The 22,116-nt window shown below is 42.6% G+C and overlaps 1 protein-coding gene and 1 long non-coding RNA gene across 2 annotated transcripts in view; one reads left to right on the top strand and one right to left on the bottom strand.

The window, feature by feature from the left end:
* RIT2 (Ras like without CAAX 2) overlaps nucleotides 1-4,413 on the top strand; it is a 272,454-nt gene extending 268,041 nt beyond the window's left edge. The window contains exon 5 of the mRNA XM_079995109.1: nucleotides 4,186-4,413. Within this exon, the coding sequence (XP_079851235.1) occupies nucleotides 4,186-4,320 (135 nt within the window). The 3' untranslated portion in view covers nucleotides 4,321-4,413. The remainder of the gene's footprint in view (nucleotides 1-4,185) is intronic.
* Nucleotides 4,414-7,525: 3,112 nt separating this feature from the next.
* The window catches only part of LOC307226462, a 32,513-nt gene continuing 17,922 nt past the window's right edge, over nucleotides 7,526-22,116 (bottom strand). Inside the window, exons 2-3 of the long non-coding RNA XR_013843449.1 lie at nucleotides 10,990-11,266; nucleotides 7,526-7,905 (exon numbers count right to left, since the gene is read on the bottom strand). This is a non-coding gene — a long non-coding RNA (uncharacterized lncRNA). The remainder of the gene's footprint in view (nucleotides 7,906-10,989; nucleotides 11,267-22,116) is intronic.

Below are 22,116 nucleotides of genomic sequence, written 5' to 3' on the forward strand. Positions count from 1 at the left end.
TAAAGAGCTGTCAAAGCAGGTTGGTCGATCCTTTTGTGTGACAGTCGTGACCCACCCCTTTGCTAGGAAAAGGTTGTCAGCGAACAAACCACACAGGTATATGAGCCCTGTTTATACGCAAAGGTAATGCGGGGAAAGTGTGTTCCGATAAGATATTAGAGTTACAAACATCATTCAAACTTGCTCTGTAATAAATCCCACGTCTGGCTGAATTTTCTATAATTTTATTGGCAGGTTCTCCCTTCAGGGCTTGTTTATAAGATCAGTTATATCTAAGCTGCATTTGCAGCTCACTCTTTTCCTAAATTAACAAACCACTGGTCAGCAGATGGAAAAGAAGACAGCAGTTGAGAATGTCCCACATAAATTTCCAGGCTCCAGTATGAATCCTACCCAAAGAGGCGGTTAATTGGTAGGGTGGCGAGAAGAGACTGGAGCTGAGTTTCCCATTATCCTGATCTAGACTGCGATGCTTTAAGGCAGAAATATTCAATGTGGTGCTTTATAAAGGTGGTTAGACTACAGCTCCCATCATCCCTGGCCATTGGCCATATTTATTGGGGTAGATCCTTGTTTCTTATGGAGCTGTCTATAAAACCTTTTGGAAATTTGGGTATTTAAGTTGGCTCCAAATACCATAAATTAGTGCTGTGCCAAAAGAGAAAAGCACATCTGCCTTGAAAAATAAATAAATCTCCAACTGTTAAAGATGAAAATTCAAAAATTCAAAAATCACCAAAGGGGAAGAAAAATAGTTGCTGAAATTCTCGTAGGCGGGAAGCATGAGGATATAAGAAAAGTTTCCTGGATCAGACTAATGGTCCATTTAGTCCCGGTCCACCAGTGGCCTACCAGATGCCTGTGGGAAGCCAGCAAACAGGACCTGGGTACCACAACAGTCTGCCAATTTGTGATTCCAAGCAACTGGTATTCAGAAGATCTGGCAGCAGATGCAGAACATAGCCTTCATGGCTAGTAGCCAATGATAGCTTTATGCTGCATGAATTTGTCCAATTTTAATGTCACCCACATTTGTCTGCATTATTAAATCTTTTGGGAGCAAGTTCCAGAGTTCAATGATGCACTGTGCTGAGATTGCTCTGAGGGATAGCTCCGTTCGTAGAGCATGAGACTCTTAATCTTAGAGTTGTGGGTTCAAGCCCGACAATGAGCTAAAGATTCCTGCAATGGGATGTCCATATTTCCATCAGGAAAATGTTGGAGGGTAGGCTGCACTGTCTTCCTGGCTGCCCAAACTTCGGCCAAAGCCCCAAGAAAGATATCCATTAAGTAAGGTAAAGGTAAAGGAACCCCTGACCATTAGGTCCAGTCGTGACCGACTCTGGGGTTGCGGCACTCATCTCGCACTATAGGCCGAGGGAGCCGGCGTACAGCTTCCGGGTCATGTGGCCAGCATGACTAAGCCGCTTCTGGCGAACCAGAGCAGTGCACGGAAACGCTATTTACCTTCCCACCGGAGCAGTACCTATTTATCTACTTGCACTTTGATTGCTTTTGAACTGCTAGGTTGGCAGGAGCAGGGACCGAGCAACAGGAGCTCACCCCGTCACGGGGATTCGAACTGCCGACCTTCTGATTGGCAAGTCCTAGGCTTTGTGGTTTAACCCACAGTGCCACCTGCATCCCTAAGTAAATGGGTCTTTTTCTGAATCAGGAAATATGGGCAGGCAGGGAGGCTGCAGATAACACGCACAAACCACTCTTAGCCACCTTGAAAGCCCCAAACCCCTCACCCACTGAAATTCTAAAATGATTGGAGGATGAGTCCGAAAAACAGAACCCTGTTTCACACCACTAGTACAGTGGTGCCTCGCAAGACGAAATTAATCCGTTCCGTGAGGCTCTTCGTATAGCGGTTTTTTCATCTTGTGAAGCAAGCCCATTGACAGCTTAGCGGATTAGCGCTATTAGCGGTTTAGCGGCTTTTAGCGGATCAGCTGTTAAGCGGCTTAGCGGCTTAGAAAAAGGGGGGGAAGGAAAAAAAAGTCAGAAAAACTCGCAAGACATTTCATCTTGCGAAGCAAGCCCATAGGGAAATTCGTTTTGCGAAGCTCCTCCAAAACGGAAAACCCTTTCGTCTAGTGGGTTTTCCGTCTTGAGAGGCGTTCGTCTTGCGGGGCACCACTGTATAAATTTGAGCCCTATTCATTCAAGCATTCAGCCTCCCCATTTGTCAATCATCGTGGACCCTATGATCAGAAGATGGGGCATCATTGGTGGTGCCTCCAATGAGGGATGCTCAGTTGGCATGCATCCTTGACTGCCCAGCACATATACCTGGTATATCCCATAGCCTTCAATCATTCAACCCTTCTACACCATATCTATTAAAATGCTCAGGACGGTTTGCAATGAAATCATGTCTGCCAATTCACCTTGAACAGTCTTTCTTTGGTCATCCATTTATGCACATCCATCTACAAACATTGTCCTATACCTATATTGTCTATATCTATTCATTCAGCCTAGGTTGTTTGCTAGGAAGACCTTTAAAAGTGTGGCTGGAATATGTATACATATGAAAACAGAGATTACTAATAAAATGTCGGCATCATGTTTTCCTCTGTTTTATTAAGCAGCCTTGCAATGTAATCATTTCTTCCTCCATGTGCTGGGTCGAACCAGAGAAGCTTAGCTTCTCTCCCCCCCACCCCCCACCCAAATACTTTTCTTCTTTTTTTTTTTTAAGAAACCCTATTGTATAAAAATTTAATGAAGGCAAAGACCTTGAAAGTGTCATCGGCAATGCAAGCCAAATGCACATTTCTTTTGATAGAGTATGCAGAATAAAATGGCTAGCAGTTAAAATCCAGTGGAACGGCAATAATGCGAGCTTGTAATTCTATTTCTCATTCCCCTGATTACTGTCTGATGTTTTTGTTTATCACTGAATCACACGCCGGTCCCTTCATTTGCAGCCCCGTCGCGGGCAAACAATTCACGTTCCATCATGAAAAACACAAAAGGCCAGGAGAATAATTTGAACAACGTCCCCTCTTCCGCTACTTAAGGCTGCAATGATTCCAACTTTTTTATCCATTCCTCTCCCCTTCCCCTCCCTTCTCAGCCCAATACAAATGCCATTATTTTAAGAATTGGAGAGTCTAATCCTTCCTAAATTACATTAAAGCACCTGTTTTCTGCCATTTTTCTTTTCTTTCTTTTTTCCAAGAGTTCATATGAACATTCCTTGTTTAAATTAATGAGCTTCTGCAGAATTTGCCTTGTGGGAACTGAGGATGTAATTAAGGTTAGGAGCACATGTGCTTGTCTTAGTCAGTGTTGGGGAGAGTGGTGTGTTGGTTGAAACATCTGAAATTGCATCTATTTAATTACTGGCACGCTGAGGTCTGGTTCACACATGCATGTACAATGATCCTCAGAGTAGAGCCACAGAAATGAATGAAGATGAAGTCATAATACTCCTCTATTCTGCCTTGGTCAGACCATACCTGGAATACTGTCTTCATTCCTGGGTGCCATACTTTAAGAAGGATATCGATAAACTGACACATGTGTAGAGGAGGGAAACTGAGTTGATCAAGGGTCTGGAAACCAAGCCTTATGAGGAATGGTCAAGGGAGTTGGGTATGTTTAGCCTGAAAAAGAGGAGATTAATAAGAGATATCATAGCCATCTTCAAATATCTAAAGGGCTGTCACATGGAAGAGGGAACAAGCTTGTTTTCTCCTGCTCTGGACCCAAACCAATGGGTTGAAGCTGCAAGAAAGGCGATTCAAACTCAAACATCAGGAAGAACTTTCTGACAGTAAGAAATGTTTGACAGTGGAACATTCTCCCTCTGGAGGTTCTGGACTCTCTTTCCTTAGAGGTTTTTAAAGCAGAGGTTCGATGGCCATCTGTCGTGGATGCTTTGGTTGAGATTCCTGCATTGCAGGGGGTTGTGTAAATGATACTCAGCTTCCCTTCCAACTCTACAATTCCATGCTGCTATATTTCTGTGGCTGCATTTAAATCATAGTTACCTGACATCTACAAATTAGTAGATGCATATGTTATGCAATTCTGCCTCTGTCTGTCTGTCTGTCTTTCTATTTATCTGTCTGTCTGTCTGTCTGTCTGTCTGTCTGTCTGTCTGTCTGTCTCTCTCTCTCTCTGTGTGTGTGTGTGTGTGTGTGTGTGTGGTGATGCATAAATGACCAGCTCCTACATCTGACTGCCTTGAACTGGCCAGCATCTGCCCTGTTCAAAACCTTCATGGGAAACCACTGGAATGACCAGTCCTTTAAAGCCAACTTCAAGAGATATTTAAATCTGCAGTCTATGCCCAACACCTAACTCAAGCGCAGATACTTGCTCTGTAGCTGAGGGCGATGTAAAACGAGAAGATATGCATGACATGAAAAGTTGTAACATACTTTCTTCTCCTTCTTCTTCTCTCCCCCCCCCCTACACTTACATGAAGAATTTATCTTCTCAGTCACGCTCGGTATCATTTTTCACAAATGAATGGCTTTCTCCTATTTATGCGCTGTGCTGTTTCTGGCTATCAAAATGAATAATGCTTTGGGAGAAATGTTATATTAAAAAGAAGAGAAAGGGAGAGAAAAGAGAGGGCAGGTTGCTTCTAGGTGGGAGGGGGATAAGGGTGTTGTTGTTGTTTTTAAGTCCAAATTTAACCTGTTTGCATCTTGGGCCATGTTGATGCCACATTTCCCAAGAGGTTGTTGTTTTTAAAAATCATCATTGGTTTCCATTCTCATTCAAATTAAACTAGTTCAATTAAATTAAATTAAAACCTCTATTTCATGTAGTGGTATTGACTCCAGGATAAAGACCCCATTGATGGCTGGATTCCCTTGTCTTGATAGCTCAGTGAAAACCACCCCATTGATGTGGCACCAAGTTAGTGGCATATTCCTTTTTTAAATAAAGTTTTATTAAAACTTTTCATGTTACATTAAAAAACACACCAAACTAAACTAATCTAAACAAAAAAACAGTATAAAAAAAAGAGGGAGAGAGGAAAAAAGAAGAAAAGTAAAGAGCTAAATGAATACAGAGTCCTCTCTCGCAGAGATATCCTAACTTTATCCCATACAGAGAAGGATGTACTCCAGGCATCTCCAGCCTTCGGCCCTCCAGATGTTTTGGACTACAATTCCTGTGGGAATGTCCAGGGAGGCGGGAGAGGATATATTGTTTAATTATATCCTTTCCAACTTGCGTTAACAAGTTCTTTAATTTAGCAGAGTAACATTCACCCTTTTTAAACTTACACAGTGGATAACTTGTTGCCAGGCTTGTTTAAGCCTCTAAAATAAGTTTCCTGGTAATTCCCCTTTATTCCCTCCTAAAAAGGAATAGACACAACACAGTCTTGTATAAAAATAGTTTACTCACATTCTGTTCACAAATGGATCCCAGAAGGCAGACTTAAGTTACAAAACATATACACCTGGAATCTATCCCATAAGGAGATAGTTCCTTTGTCCTCTCTTGGCTGGAAACCAAGAGAACATCTTAGGCTGATGCTTCTTTGATGAAAGCAAAATGGAGAAGAGAGAGATGTGGTGGCCAGGCCTGTGCTTTTGTTACCTGCACAGGTAAAGTCACGCCCACCTCTGGTCACATGTAGAAGAAATTTGTCCCAGCACAGGAGGAAACAGGAAGTTTATCTACTGGCTGGACAAACATCCCTCTTCATATCTAAACATGTCCACTTTAGGAATGTTGTATTTGACTTCTCTGTGTTTCACACACCACAGGTCCCATCATCCCTGACCACTGGTCCTGTTAGCTAGGGGTCATGAGAGTTGTAGGCCAAAACATCTGGAGGGTCGCAGGTTGGGGATGCCTGATGTACTCACTCATCTCTTACCTGGGACCATTTGCCTCCCCCCCCTCTCACCCTGGGGTCTTTCACCAGCTGTCCGCCATCTTCATCTTCATGCAATTCTTACCAAAATACAAAGAGAGAAAATATTAAAGAAAGTAGTAATTGAATAAAGAGAAAAAATGGAAGTAAGGGGGGAAAGGAAAATACTGTAGGTCAAAGACAGATAAAAATAACTTCCAGCTGTTTACCTGTCAGTTGTATATATAAAAATTCTTCAAAGTGGTCAAAAGTTCAATCTAAATTAATATCCAACTGTTCCTCCCTCTGCTGGGCCATATCTTGGACTCTTCAAGTCATTAACTTCTGCAGTTCCTGCATTGTGGGGGGGGGGGAGAGTAGATTTCCCTTGGTGTTCCATTCCAACTCTACAATTCTGTGAACCAAAGCTCTGTCCCTTTTTGAGGCAGATTCATATGTTCATCGGCCAGCACACTTTCCCCAAAACTCAGTTCTCCAAATGTTCAAATCAGATTGCTGCTGATTCTTTTCTTCAAAGTTGCTGACAGAATTTTGCATGCAACCCCAAACTCTTGAGTGGTGCAAGATTCCAGGGGTTCTAGATGCTTTCCCAGGATTTGTGTTTCCTTTTGGGAATGAGGCCCAGTGGAGACTGTGGTGTCTTTATGGCATATGGTCTACTTACACATATATACAACCTGAGCCTACAATGGAGAGGTTTACAGCATTAATACCCCAAGCGAGTCTTGTTTCTCCCATTGCTGCAACCTTGGATTCAAACAGAAATCAACCATTGTGCTCTAACCTTCTCTCCAGCTTGCTGCCTTTAACAGCCTGCAACCTTTTCTCCTCCACATCACACTCAACTCAAACTTAAACTCTGACTTTGTCTTCTAACTCACTCTGAGTTGAGTAAGGGACCCTCATCCATTTTCCATCTGCTTTCTTAATGGCCCATTACCTTCTCTTTGCTTTCTTAATGGCTCATCTCCCTGCTGATCTCCTGAACATGGGAAGCTGTGTCCGGGAATTAGGAATATAGTCTAGTTTAACTCCCAGCCTTGATTGCATTCTAACACCCTCTGGACCCAGGAATTTAGTGATATTTATTAAGTTTCACAAAATATAACAAACTTCGAAACAACAAACAACAAACATCAGAAATACAAACAATATCAAAAAAACATAAAAAACAAAAACATACAAAAGATTCAACTTAATAATAGAAGAAACATTAAAAGAAAACTCTGGTTCATTCTAATAGTCTTCAAAACCTTATTTTCCTTGCTTCCTCCCGCCTTCCCTTCTTGTATTCCACTTTAAAAGTTTTTTCAGCAAGCTCATTCAAATTCGTTTTATCCTTTATCTTTCCCTTTATACTCTTCCTTATCCTAATCACTGGAACCCCATCATTTCATTTACACTGCCCTTAGCACTCATAGATTTTACAATGATTTTGTAGATAAACTTTGAACTTCTTCCAGTCTTCTTCCACCAACTCTTCTCCTTGATCTCGGATTCTGCCGGTCATTTCTGCCAATTCCATATAGTCTATTACTTGTATCTGCCATTCTTCCAAGGTGGGTAGATCTTGTGTCTTCCCTGGACCCAGGAATTTAGGGGAGTCTGGCACCCAGAAACTCATAACATTATGCATTTTTGTGCACAATTACCCGAATATATGCATTTTTCTGCACATCTATTGGCTGGAGAACTGTATCGCAACATACGTAGAAGCTTGAATTTCAAAGGTTGGCTGTGTTTCAGTTTGCACATTGTTCTGGAAAGTGCAAATTAGGTGGATTCAGCTTTAAATGAGAATGGGAATCAATGCTTTTCCTCATCCCTAGATCTTACAAAAACATCACAAGTCTCCAAGCTCTCTTTTGTGAAGGCTGATGCCATTGGAACTTCCAACTGCTCAGGGAAGTTAGCATGAAACAATGTATAATTAGACAAATCCTTCAATGCTGCTCCTTGCTTATCTCAGCTCTGACTGATCCTGCCTCTATCTTCTCATCTCAAATTTGGAAGTCTCATTTTATTATTCTGGGGTCAAGGCAGTTCTGAGCAGAAAAACAGAAACACAGCAAATTAAGATGTGCAAGAGATTAAGGTGCTTAGGTTAATTGTGTTTTCATTTCCTTAATAAGAAAATTCTGATGATAATTCTTAGAAAAAGGCATTTGTCTTCTTAGTACAACAGAGAGCTCTGCCCAGACAGAATTAGTGCTTAAGTCCTATCCCACTTACCTGGGAGTAATCCCCATTGAACTCAGTAGGATTTGCTTTTGAGCAAACATGCATAAGATTGAAAAGCTAATTCATATAACTCAGCCCAGCAATACAGTGGTATTTTTGCATTGTCTTTAATTTGCTTTTAAAACATTTGAATCACATTTGTAGGCTCTGAGAGGACTTGCAAGAATCATATCAAAATCAGTGAAACAAAACCATAGAATTATTGAGTCGGAAGGGACTTTGGAAGTCAACTCCCTGTTCAGCGCAGGATCTGTACCATGGGAGGCAAACCCATGGATGCAGCTAGCAGCCCAATAATTTTTTTACAAAACCCAACTGATCCCATAGGTCTTCAACTGTGATGTCAAAAAGGTTTTATAGCCCAACCATTCCCCACCCCTTTTTAATATGTATATTAAATATATATATATATCAGTAATTACTGACGGCTCCTTCAGATCTGCCACTGTGAAGCTGTGCTATTGTGATGGTAATTTTTGGAGGGAGGGGCAAGTGGTTTTCTGTGACCTCCACAACTCCCCCTTCCCATATATGTATTAGTTTTGTGCAGCCAATTCAGCTGAGTCCTGGCCAAGCCAAACCAGACACACTCAGAAGGACTCAGACGGTGCTTTTGGGGGGTGGGGGTGGGGAACACAGGGGTACGCATACCCCTAAACATTTTGTGAATCTAAGGGGAGAAGAAACTATTTTTTTTTTAATTGGGAAGTTTTGTTGTTACCACCTCTGATGGCGGCTTCCTTTCCTTTCCCGGTGTTTTCTGAGTCTCAGACGGAAGTGAGTGTTTAATGTGTGAAACAGTGTGGAATGTGGACGTGTGGTGTTTTTACTGATGGAAGTTTGGCCTCAGTGAGTTAGTTTAAGCCTTCAGTGTATGTAAACTCATGGTTTTTGAAAGGACAACATCTAGCAATGGACACCAACACGCAAGCAGAGGAATTGGGAAGATGTTAGTGCACACAGCCTGATGCCAATGTGGAAGTCACTGTGAGCTGTCAGCTGTGTAATATGAGGTAATACATGTTCTTCGTACTTTTGTCCATTTACTGTATTTATTTTTTCCTGATTCGAACTATAAAATGGTGATTTTCTTGAGTCAAAATGAGAGTATCCCTAAACATTTTTTTTTTTAAGAAAAAAAATCACTGGACTCATGTAATGGACACACTGAGTACAAACAGCCATGGACTGCTATAGCTCAGGGTGGATTGCCCAGAGTGATCTGTGGTTGTCCGGCCATTGAGTGGGCAGGATATCAGGCAGGAAAAAGAGGCACACACCAGGTGGGGAAACCCCATGTAAATACTGGCACCTACCCTAACCACCAGTCGCATTTTCCCAGGAGAAGGTACTCACCAACCTCCCGATCACCTTCCTTGCTGAGACCAATCCCTGAAGTGGATCTATGGCTCTACCATCCAAGCTGGTGACCATCACTGCCTACTACAGCAATGAATTCCATAGCTTAAGTATATGCTGCTTTCATGAACTAGTAGGAAAAATGGGGAGGAGGAAGAGGATGCCGGTGAGGGGGGTAGCTGGGGCTGGAGCATGCCAGGGCAAGCTGCAAACAGGGAAGGAGAAATTGATCTAGGAAGTACTCATGGAATGACAGAGGGTGATGTGGGGATGGGGATCAGTGCACAGGAACCGGAGCAGCAGGACCCATCACCAGAGCCAGAAGGGTCCCTGTCTCCACAAACATGGTGGGCTCTGAGGCGTAAGGGACAGCAGGCAGGGTGCTCCAAAAGGCTGAGGCAGTGTGGGATGTGATACATAAGTAGCAGTAAGTACAACATTCCTTGTTTTCCTAGAGTGGACATGCAAGGGAATGTTTGGTCACAAACTTCCTGTTTCCTCCTGGCTGGACATACTTCCTTTGCTTGTGACTATAGGTGGGTGTGACCTTACCTGTCCAGGTAAAACAAAAGGACAAGGCAAGCAGCCATCTCTCTCTTCTTCGACTTCCTCTCTTTGTTGAAGCAGCTTTTTAGCCAGAGATGCCCTGTTGGTTTTCAGTCAACAGAGGACAAAGAAACTACAGTGGTACCTTGGTTTGCAACCGTTTTTGATTACAACTGTTTTGGATAACAACCATGTCAAACCCTGAAGTGTGTATCCCTTTTTTTGGATTACAACCCTATTTATTTATTTATTTTTTGGATTACAACCATTTATTTATTTTTGAGGCCCCATTGGCAAAAGTGCACCTTGGCTTACAACCTGCTTTGGTTTACAAACCGGACCTGCAGAGCAGATTATGGTTGTAAACCAAAGTACCACTGTATCTCCATATGGGATAGATCCACATGTATATATATATCTGTAAATAAGTCTGCTTTCAGGGATCCATCTGTGAACTGATGTTGCTGTGAGTAAACTACTTTTATATATCTTAAATAAGATTGTGGCATGTTCATTCTTTTAAGAGGGAAAATTAGGGATCTTACCAGGAATCCATATTGAGAAGCTTAAACAAGCCTGCAACCAGCTACCCGCTGTGCGTTAAAAAGGAGACTGTTTAAAACTCTGCTAAGTTATAGAACTTGCTAGTTAGGAAGGATATTAATAAACAATATATCCTCTCCTGCCTCCCTGAACATTCCCACAATAAGGGCCCACAGCCCTCACTAGCTGGCCACTTGGGGCTCACAAGCTCTGGGAGGAGGTGTGTGATTCTTCAGCTGGAACAGGCTTAAAACAGGTGAGGGTCACATGCTGCAATCAGCATTCCAAGTACAAAAGGGCAGCAGAGCTGAGGTGCTGTATCTGCTCAACTGCCCATGTTGAGGGTCCTCAGCTTGGATGTTTTGGTTAGGACTTTGGACATGTGGATTGACCCAGACTAGGGACTTGACATACTGACAGCTGCATGAAGTAGTAATTACCTTTATCTGCCTACGTTTTCTTTTCTGGTCTACGATGACTGGTAGTGGCTCCCCAGGACTTCAGACAAGGTGTCTTCTCCAGATCTACCCAGAGAAGCTGGAGGTTGAACCCAGGACCTTCTGTATGCAAGGCAGATAATCTGCCACTGAGCTCAAAGCCCCTTCCCTGAAATACTGGCCTTGGGCACTTGGTGGTTCTCTCTCTCTCAGGGAGCAAAAAGTCTTGAGCTGGCCCTGCTGGTTCCTCTGACTGTATGGGGCAGCTTATGTTGGCCACCTGACAGTCAAGAGAGAAAAGAACTGCTCTTATAAACCTGACACTCCGGTATCCCACCCCGCCTTTGTTTTTTGCCAGCTATTATGAGATGCTGTCCATGGGCATTCAATCCTAACTTAATTAAGTTGGCAAGCCTCAACACTGCACTGTCGGGGCCTGTTATATTTGCGAACCTGCTGGGTATCAAGTATTCGTCAACTGCCTGCATTAACTTTTGATCCACATGACATGCAATAAATCTAGGCTGCTGCCCTGCTGAGTTTGATTTTATAACCTCAGCGTTGTTAAGGCAAACCCTGCATCTCAAAGCCAGTCCCTGTCAGGCCCTCTCCCAACTGCTATTCATGCCTTGCCTAGTCCTGATCTGTCCCCCCCCCCCCTTTTTTGCTCCTATTTTGATTGATCTGCCAATCTCTTGAGAAGGACTCGAGCATGTTCAGAGCTATAAACCTAAGATGATCTGTGTGCACCTCTTCTTGGCATCTAGCAAGCAGGTGTGCCAACTATAAACCCAGAGAGAGAGAGATGCTATTAAAAACCACTGAGCATAGAATCTGGGATCCACAGCACTGGTGGGTATTTGGGTATGCAATGGCTGGATATAGCACTAGCAAAAATGAGATGCTGGTGATGATTTCAATTTATTTGTCACTTGTCACATAAACAGTAATATCCAAGGAAATTATTGCACATGCAGAGTGATGTTTGTGATTTATTTTCTTGACAGACTTTACAAAATTGCCAGCATTTTAGTTTGATTTTTCTCTTAAAATATCATTTTTTTGTATGCAATTATCCCTAATGCATGCATTTTGAAAGCAACTTTACCCAATAGGCTGCATCTTTGCATGGCAAAAATAAAAATACATTTATTTCACAAATAGATGCATCCATGCACCTTCTTCCCTAATAGACAGTTTTCTATACACTTTTTGTTGTTGTTGTTTGAGAACTGCATTTTTTAAAAAAGAAAGAAAGAAAAGAAAACCAGGAAAATGAGTTTTGAAAGATAGCTACATTTCTGGTTGCATATTGTTTTGGGAAGAGTGAATCGGGTATGTTTGTGTTAGAATCAAACCAAAATTCTCCAGCTTCTCTGTCTTTCTCTGGGGTACCATTGACAGCCAGGCTCTACCTGTTAACTACAATAGCTATGCTCTGTCTATATGGTTAGAGGCAGTAATACTTCTGAGTATCAGTTGCTGGCGGTCACAGGAGGGGAGAGTGTTCTTATGTTCAAGCCCTGCTTGCCTGTTTCCCACAGGAGTGCCAGCTTGGCCCCGTGTCCAATTTGTGGGTGCCTGTCCCCTTCATGAGGAATCTTGTGGGTGCTCGGGCACCCAGGTCCACAGGGAGCTGGCACCTATGCACAGGAACATGGTTAGCCAATATGAGAATGGGAGGATGAGCAAGAGAGAACTGTGGCTATTTTAGATGCGGCGAATACTCAAAACTTCCAGAATGAGAGGTTTTGCATATCCTGAAAGGCAACACACCTATCAAATTATTGATGGAAGTGCCATATTAAAAGTCAGTGCTCAGAAAGCATTTAATGCTAAAGTAGTATTTCACTGTTCCATCACTTTGCATGCTGGTTGGTCTGTACCCAAGGCCTTATCTGTGATACCCAGATCAGGCAACCACACATTGGATTCAAACCATGCATCCCCCCCAACTGAAACTCTTTAATAAGCCAGCTCAACTTTCTCTCTTTCTCTCTCTCTCTCTCTCTCTCTCTCCTGCAATTAATTTTTATGGGGTTGAATTTATAGCCAGAGAGCACATAAATGAGGCCATATATCAAGCGGCCATGCTGTAATCCTGACAACAAAATTATTTGACAGTAAAATATCAAATATCCTTTTAAACACTTTTTAAAGCATGCCAGAGGTGACTTTGAAGCAGGCCGAGCAAACAAACTCTCCCTGCTTTTCGCTTGAGGATTTGTGTCCATTAGAGTTCGTCCGTTGGCAAAATGTTCAGGAATATAGCATGATCATAATCAGAAAGCAGGGGTACCTTTACCTTTACCTTTTAATCAGAAAGCCCATAGCTCTCTCCTGGTTCCTGCTAATATCTGCCAAAGTAGAGCTGTTCTCATGAGAAAAATCCATCAGCTAGTAACTCGGGGGGAGGGGGATCATGATTATCCTGCTGGCCCCACCCCAAGTCAACATCCAGGGCAGGGGGCTCCCTCTACAGCAGGGATGGGGAGTTTGTGGCCCTCCAGATACAATCATAGGATTTTAGAGTTGGAAGTTACCCCAAGGGTCATCTAGTCCAACCCCCTGCAATGTGGGAATCTGAACAAAAGCACCCTTGACTGATGGCCATCCTGTTAGAATTCCTGCTCTATGATTGCAGTCATGGGATTTTTGTCTATCACATGAGGGAGTATGTTTTGACTCCACAGAGTGGGAAGTGATGGAGACAGGATGTTTGTGTTACTGTGTTCCGTGAAGTGGGACTATTGTCCTTTGTTCTTTCTCTTTGCTGTCTGATGCTAGAGAAGAGGGAGCCATGTTGCAGTGCTCCGTGTGTGTTTATATGTAAATAAAGGAGATTAGCCAAAATGCTGAGTTGCTGAGGTCTGTCACACAAGCTGCAAAGACTCTGCAGTTCCCTAAGTGTGCCGGTGTCAGTTGGCATCGGTCGCTGTGATGTTTGGGCAGAAGAATGCTTTTGAAGCTCCCGAATGATCGACCAGGAGGGAGGAAACATGCCAGTCGGGCACGTGTCTCTACCGGGGTCCTACTTGAGTGTAGGCTGAGCTCCTGACACATCCAACCTCTGCTTAAAAATCTCCAAGGAAGGAGAGACCACCACCATTCCACTGTCAAACAGCTCTTAGTGGCCTTCAACTCCATCAACCTCATCTTCGTGTAGATGTTCTGTGGGATAACCAGCCTCATATTACTAACATGCCTGTTTAATTAATGCGTGAAGGGGTTAAACCAATAGAGAGTAAGCCGTCCTGCAAGACTTAGCTCACCTTAGGAGGGACTAGGTGATCAAGCCTTTGTTTCCCCTGTCTACCTAAAAAGCTCAGCATGTGAAGAGGTTCAGCTCACTGCTGAAATTTAGACACAAGTCTCTCTTGAGTTCCTATGCCAATAATTTAGGAACTTTCACCACTTTTGCAACTAAACAAAGTTTTACTGCCTGCATAACTTTTCTGGCTTATTTATGGAAAAACATATGAATCTGACCTTTGGAGAGTTTGTAAGTAAACCATTTTTAATTTACCACACAGGTGGTCTTTTCATTCGATTGAGGAAAAGGGAAGTTGTGGAACTCAAAAAGGCATCTTTTAAAAGGATAAAAGCTTATATTTCCACACTTTTTTCTACAAACCCTTGGATTGAGGTATTGCATAGGGGTATAGGTTGCTGTTGTTGTTGTTGTTGTTGCTGCTGCTGCTGCTGTTATTGATGTTAATTTTTTGTATCTTTATTTTTAGTTCTTGCTATGATTTATGTGGAAATTGTTCAATTTGGTTGTGTGCATTTTGATGTATTTTATTTATTTTTTATGACTACTTTGCTTGTTGGTAATAATGTAAATATTTTCATGTTATAAGCTGCCTTGAGCATGGCTTTAATTATGGGAAAGTAGCATACAAATATGCTAAAAAGCAGAGACATCACCTTGCCGACAAAGGTCCGTATAGTTAAAGCTATGGTTTTCCCAGTAGTGATGTATGGAAGTGAGAGCTGAACCATAAAGAAGGCTGATCGCCAAAGAATTGATGCTTTTGAATTATGGTGCTGGAGGAGACTCTTGAGAGTCCCATGGACTGCAAGAAGATCAAACCTACTCATTCTGAAGGAAATCAGCCCTGAGTGCTCACTGGAAGGACAGATCCTGAAGCTGAGGCTCCAATACTTTGGCCACCTCATGAGAAGACACTCCCTGGAAAATACCCTGATGTTGGGAAACAATGAGGGCACAAGGAGATGGGGATGACAGAGTACAAGATGCTTGGACAGTGTTCTTGAAGCTACCAACGTGAGTTTGACCAAACTGGGGGAGGCAGTGGAATACAGGAGGGCCTGGCGTGCTCTGGTCCATGGGGTCATGAAGAGTCAGACACGACTAAACGACAAGCATAGAAATAAAAATATGATATCTGTCTGAAGTCTGAAAGGCTACCTTATGACACATGCACAGAGGGAAAATGGAACCAGCAACAGGATTCCTCCAAATAAAAAAAAATTGTGTACATGTACACTTCTCCAGATACCATACTTAGTCAGCTCATACCAATAACTTACTTAGTTGGTCTCTAAGGTGCTACTGGAAGGATTTTTTTTTTTTATTTTGTTTCAACTACAGCAGACCAACATGGCTATCTACCTGTAACTAGGATTCCTCCAGTACATTTTTCACATACTTTGTCTCCGCTGCCTTTGAAACTTTTTCCTCTGCTTCCTGCAACACCTAAAGCTTACCTTTAGTTGCTGCCAGACTGTTCCTTTCTTGATCGATTGCCCAACCCAATGCCTGCTCATTCTCAGCAGCACTTAAAAACTTTGTTTATTAGACAACGTATGGCTCCTTATGTTATTTGCAGAGGATCTTAATGGTTCTCCTTGTATTGTTCAGTATACAAATGTCTGTATTAACAAGAGCAAGGGCAGAAACATCTCTTAATATGCCCAGCTCATCAGAGTGGTTCATCCTTATGGGTGCCTTAATAAGGCATTTAAAATCATAGGGAAATGCCACCTGACAAAAAAATATTTTTTATTTCCACTTTCCCGTCCTACCTTCTCGGACCCACCACTGAATAACCAGGTGGAAATCATGCATGAAATATGATTCTATTTAGTTTAATGGCACGCAGAGCCCAAATGGGCACATTCAGTGTATTATCTTAGCACTGCAAGACTCCATAATGTTTAATGCAATGGGAATCTGTTCAATACTGAACACGAATGAATGGGAAACGAGGCCTTCCTCGGCCTTCTTCCCATTATCAGCAGAGCAGTAAATTCCAAGAAGCTGCCCCAGTTGTGCTCATTTCCAAAGTTTGGTGTATTTATGGACACAAATCCCATTGTATATACTCTTAGTTGTTAGACCTTGCCTTCCTTACTAGAGCCTCCCATGTCTGAATCCATTCCAAAACCCACGTTTCTCAATCATGAAATTGGCAGTATGCCTATAGGTTAGCAAGAAGACAGTGGCATGCCTTTGCAGAGCACTTGATTTCGCTCTTGGCATTGCTAGTTCAAGCATCTCAGCAAGTGATGCATTTGGGGAAGCAGGATGAGTGATAGAGATGGCAGCACTGGCTGAAAGCTGGACAGGGACTCAAAATGGGCATCAAAAACAGTCTCCTAGAACATGATGGGTTTCATATCAGATGTATGCAAATAGGGGTGTCAGTGTGGCCAAAGAGTGTATGGCGTTCAAGAGATGTGCCCCCCATGGGTAGGGAGAAGGAAGGAATTTGCCCCGCCTTCAACCAAAACGAGAACCCAAACTCAGCTATGCCTTGAAATTCACACCTCTCCAAATTTCATGATGTGGCTCTCCAACCAATCATTGTGTGCAAACACAAACATGTTAGGTAAGCATTTGCATAAAATGTGTATATAAGTGAAAATAACATTCAACATGCATCACATGGGAGACAACTGATTTGCAAAAATAGAAATGTGTATTGATCTTTCCAATATCCTCCAACTCATTCTCATGGCTTTTGAACACCACAGAAAGACTTTAAGAAGCAGGCTGGCACACTAAGTAGAATAATAGAAGTGTAACCACCCGACCCCTCTTTCCCCCCTTTTTTTCTTCCTAATTGTTTAAACCAGTTCATAAACCAAGAACTTATACATCAACCACTAATAATGAAACATGTAGATATATTTCCACATTTATTATGCTATTTTTGTGATATACAAATGACATGAGAAAACTTGGTATACTTATTTGTTTAACATTATTCTTGTTTATAAAACCCATAGAGGAGGAGGAGGAGGAAGAGGAGGAGGAGGAGGAGGAGGAGGAGGAGGAGGAGGAAGAAGAAGAAGAAGAAGAAGAAGAAGAAGAAGAAGAAGAAGAGGAGGAGGAGGAGGAGGAGGAGGAGGAGGAGGAGGAAGAAGGCTGGCTCTCAAAGCTATTGCAGTTCTTCTTATATATCTTATGGAACATGATATTGATGGGCTTCAGCATGGGGAAAACAATTCAGTCTACTCCAGCGCCAGTCCTTAATGCCAGGGGCTGCCAAATATTTGGGACTCGTGGGCACATTTGCAAACTGTTGCAAGCACCATTCACCTGGCACAGTTGTCACACAACTATGCACATGGATGCATACTGAAGTTGCTTCCTCCCCACCAGCGTTTAGGCTGAAAAGAGTTGTTATTGTTCTTGCTTTTTCTCTCCCCTGCCCCCCAGCCTAATGTGATTGTGATCTTACTGGAGAATGCAGCTGGAGAGGCAATAGTTAACGTTCCCAAGCCTACTCTCAACATGGAAGGTGTGGAGAGGTGGGACACCTGGGCCCCTAGGAGGGGCTAAAGTCCACCTGTGGGCCCTGCACTGACAACCCATGTTTTACCCTCTTTAGAAAAGTGATGGGGGAGGAAGCTGGGGAGATAGAAACAGAATAAGCACAGCTACATAATCAATAGTTTTGTGTGCAGGGTGGGGGGAGGGGGCATAAATGGAAAGCACAGTTATGAGTAATAATAGAGCAAATTCATGACTCCTGCTGCATCTATAACTATAATTTTGCAAAATGACGCAAATTATTGGGGCCTGGCAATGTTGCCCACGGAAGCTTAAATGTTTTGTAAGTAGTATTGATTTGGATTTGAATGTCAGAGACTAGTCTTATCAGCCTCCGCTGCCCCACCAACCAACATTGGCACAGACAGAAGCACACACGTACACATACAACCACATAATGATCATATTGTCCTCTGAATTCTAATTAAGTGTCTTTATTTTGAAAGCCGACAAACAACAGTGCAAGTATGCAATTATCAAGGTAGTTATTGACCCTTTGCGGGGGCAGAATGACCACAATTTTAAGCATTGCTGAATAGCGCATGATTTGCATTGAATGAAGCCCTTTATTTTCGCCAAGATGGATTGGTTCTGCTTTCTAAATATATAATTTGCAGTCCTGAAAGAGATGACTTAAATAGTTCAAATGGAACATGAGACGGTTATTAACAGGTCTGATGACATGGCAATGTGAAATATTAACCTTTGCAAAATCAATCGCCTGCTCATCTCTCCTTGTCAAAGGAAAACTAATTGAATTAGTCAGCAGAGAAGTTTGGGTCTGATTCAGCAAAGCAGAGCAGCGCAAAGGTTGGGTTGGATCCGGCACAATGAAAGCTAATGAGCAGGTGCCAGACAGATACATGAACTGGGGGTGCTCCAAAGCTCTCTTCAGGGTATTACACACTTGAATAAGCAGAACATGGATGTGAGAACAAGAAAATTAGTTCTGCTTCCACCCAACGCACCATTGTCCACCCCAAAGTCAAGGGATTTTTCAGCCTAAGGGCTGCATTTACTCACAGGCAACTTTCTGCAGGCCACAGGAAGGTTAATATGGCCAGAGGAGGGTGTTGTTCCTCACCTTTGAACAATTGGGTGCATCCCAGCCATGCAAAAGTCAACTAGTCCGGCCTTCTGCAATGCAGGAATCTTAGCTAAACATCCATGACAGATGGCTATCCAACCTCTGCTTAAAAACCTCCAAGGAAGGAGAGGCTCCAACCTCCCAAGGGAGACCATTCCACTGTCAAACAGCTCTTACTGTCAGAAAGTTTCTCCTCATGTTTAGTTAGAGTCTCCTTTATTGTAACTTCAAGCCATTGGTTTGAGTCCTACCCACCAGAGCAGGAGAAAACAAGCTTGCTCCATCTTCCATGTGATATTTGAAGATGGCTATCATATCTCCTCTCCTCTCAGTCTCCTCCTTTCCAGGCTAAACATATCCAGCACCTTCAACCATTCCTCCTGAGGTTGGGTTTCCAGACCCTTGATCATCTTGGTTGCCCTACTCTGTCCATGCCCCTGCTTGTCAATATTCTTCTTAACCTGAGATGCCCAGAGCTTGACACAGTACTCCAGGTTTGGTCTGGCATCTGGCATCTAGCCAGGTGAGGTGGGGAAAGATTCACCCTCAGTCACTAGAGCATGAGACTCTTAATCTCAGGGTTAGGGTTTCAAGCCCCATGTTGGGGGAAAAGATTCCTGTGTTGCAGTGGGTTGGACTAGATGATGCTTCCAACTCTATGATGCTATGATTCTGTCTCTATGGCAACAGAGCAACCTGTCCGGATACGGTAAATAGCAGTGCTTGGTTGGCCAGCTAAGACCATCACCTTAACAAATGAACTGGCTTGACTGCTTAGCAGCCTCTTCTACTAGATTCCACACAGGAAACCATCCAGCCCTGTGATCCTCAGAAGAAGAGTGGCACAGAAATTCAATAAATGAATAAACACATAATTTCGTAATGGTTTTCTTTCATCTTGATACATGAAGTATGGAAAGGTCCCTTTGGTCTTCAGCATAGTTCTATCCACAGTAATATGTTTAATGTGGTGGTGCTGGCATTTTCAAACTTTTGCTTTTGTTTAAAATGTAGGGATGCATTAAATGTGTTTACACCATAAAGCTTCCACTGCCCTTTTCAAAATGCTTCGCGCAGCATCGCTTTATCTCTCCTGAACAGTGCAGAATTTATAGCTTTCCGAGGCTGGCAAAGGTTCCCTTCTTCTCATTTCCTTTTGTACTTGCAATATTAACAAATCATTTAAACGCAATTCCCATACAGCCCCGGTGCACTTTACAAAGTAATAGAACAATATAACATCGCAATACTGTCCTAGATGGCCCCACAAATTAGGCAAAAATACAATCAGTCGACCTCCCAGTGTCAATTGAAATGAGTACAGCAAACCCGTCTTTATTTCTTCGGAGAGGATAATGCCTGCAAAAACATTTGCCACTTTGGTATCTCAAGAAATACTGGAATATGCATGAGTCCCCGTTGTAGGAATTCAAGGTAACAGAGAATATGCAACATAATAAAAGCTTTCTTGATCAGTCCCAGAGCCTATCTAGTTAAGCTTCCTGTTTCTTGCTTCTATAAAGCTCACAATAGCCTTTTCCCATAGTTGCTCACCAGCCATAGGCCTTCTGCTTCTAAAGTGTGAGGGCTACTTTTGCAATCATAAGAACATAGGAACAACCCTGCTGGATTATGCCAAAGGTCCATCTAGGCTATCACAGTTTCCCACAGGCATCTGGTTGGCCACTATGAGAAAAGGATGCTGGACTAGAAGGGCCATTGGCCTGATCCAGCAGGCTTTTCTTATGTTCTTAACACACTGCTCTCACAATGGCCAGCTGGATGCCCCTGGAGAACCCACAAGTAGGTCCTGAGGGCTGTGGTGGACCTTGGGGTGTCAAAATTCAGCAGTGCCCTGTGCAACATCAAAATTCAGTGCTCCCTGCCTCTCACACACCATTCTAAATCATAGTTATGGGGTCCCCAGTGGTGCTTCCAAGGCTCCATGCCAAACGTGACTGAACTGATTGTACTCCCCTAAATCCACCTCTGCTGAGGGCAACTGCACCTCTTCCTACTTGTGGTTCCCTCCACGTTTCCCTATTTTCCAGGGACATCCCTGGAAAAGCCATCCAGGTTTCTAATTTGATCTTGGAATATCCAGCTTTTCCTTTGGACATCCCTATTTTCAATAGATAAAAGTTGGATGGTGTAGAATAGGAAGTTCCTATTTTCATCGGAGAAGTGTTGGAGGGTATGAGCAAGTGGCATTCAGAAGCAGTAACTGTCTCTGATAGTGGAAATAGAACACAGCTATCACTACTTTTACCTTCCATGAATTTGCCTGATCCTCTTTAAAAGCCACCCAAGTCTTGTAGGAGGTCATCTCTTGTGGAAGTAAATTCCAAGGTTTAGCTACGGTGCCATGGCTGCAGGCCATGAATATATGCCTTGGGCAGTTGTCTAATCTGCCCTTAAAGATATCTAAGCCTCTAGCCCTCACTATTACCTTGTTTATTTCATTGGAAATATTTTGAGGCCATTTTTCCAGGCAATGTCCACCCAAAGCTTGCAGCAGTACAGTAATACAGCAACACAACTCAGCACAACACAGATGCCTCTAGGAAGCCCAAAAACAGGAGATGAGGATAGGGATGGGGAGGAATTCAAATCAGTTTGTATTTAAATGCGAACCTATCTAACGCATACTTTCTGACAAAATTTGCAAACCAAAACATAACCATCTTTTGAAATTTGCACTACTCTGAATTTTGTAAAGCAAAACAAAATAAAAAGATTCCTTCCAGTAGCACCTTAAAGACCAACTAAGTTAGTTCTTGGTATGAGCTTTCGTGTGCATGCACACTTCTTCAGATACACTTATCTGAAGAAGTGTGCATGCACACGAAAGCTCATACCAAGAACTAACTTAGTTGGTCTTTAAGGTGCTACTGGAAGGAATCTTTTTGTTTTGACTATGGCAGACCAACACGGCTACCTATCTGTAACTGTTTTGTAAAGCAGTTCTTTAGCTGAGTAATTTGTGCACAAATGCATATACTATGGGAAAGTGTGCCTATATTAGTGAAATGAGGGTGCAAATATGCATTAGGGAAAACTGCTCTGATTCTCCCTCCTACATGTTTAGCAAATGTGCTTACACAAATATATATATATATATATATATATATATATATATATATATATATAATGATATTATACACACACACACACACACACACACACACACACAAATATATATATATATGGAGAAATGTGTGCTACAATGCTGTCGAGTTTT

This window comes from Podarcis cretensis (assembly GCF_951804945.1).
Source record: "Podarcis cretensis genome assembly, chromosome: 11".
In the NCBI taxonomy this organism is placed as follows: domain Eukaryota; kingdom Metazoa; phylum Chordata; class Lepidosauria; order Squamata; family Lacertidae; genus Podarcis; species Podarcis cretensis.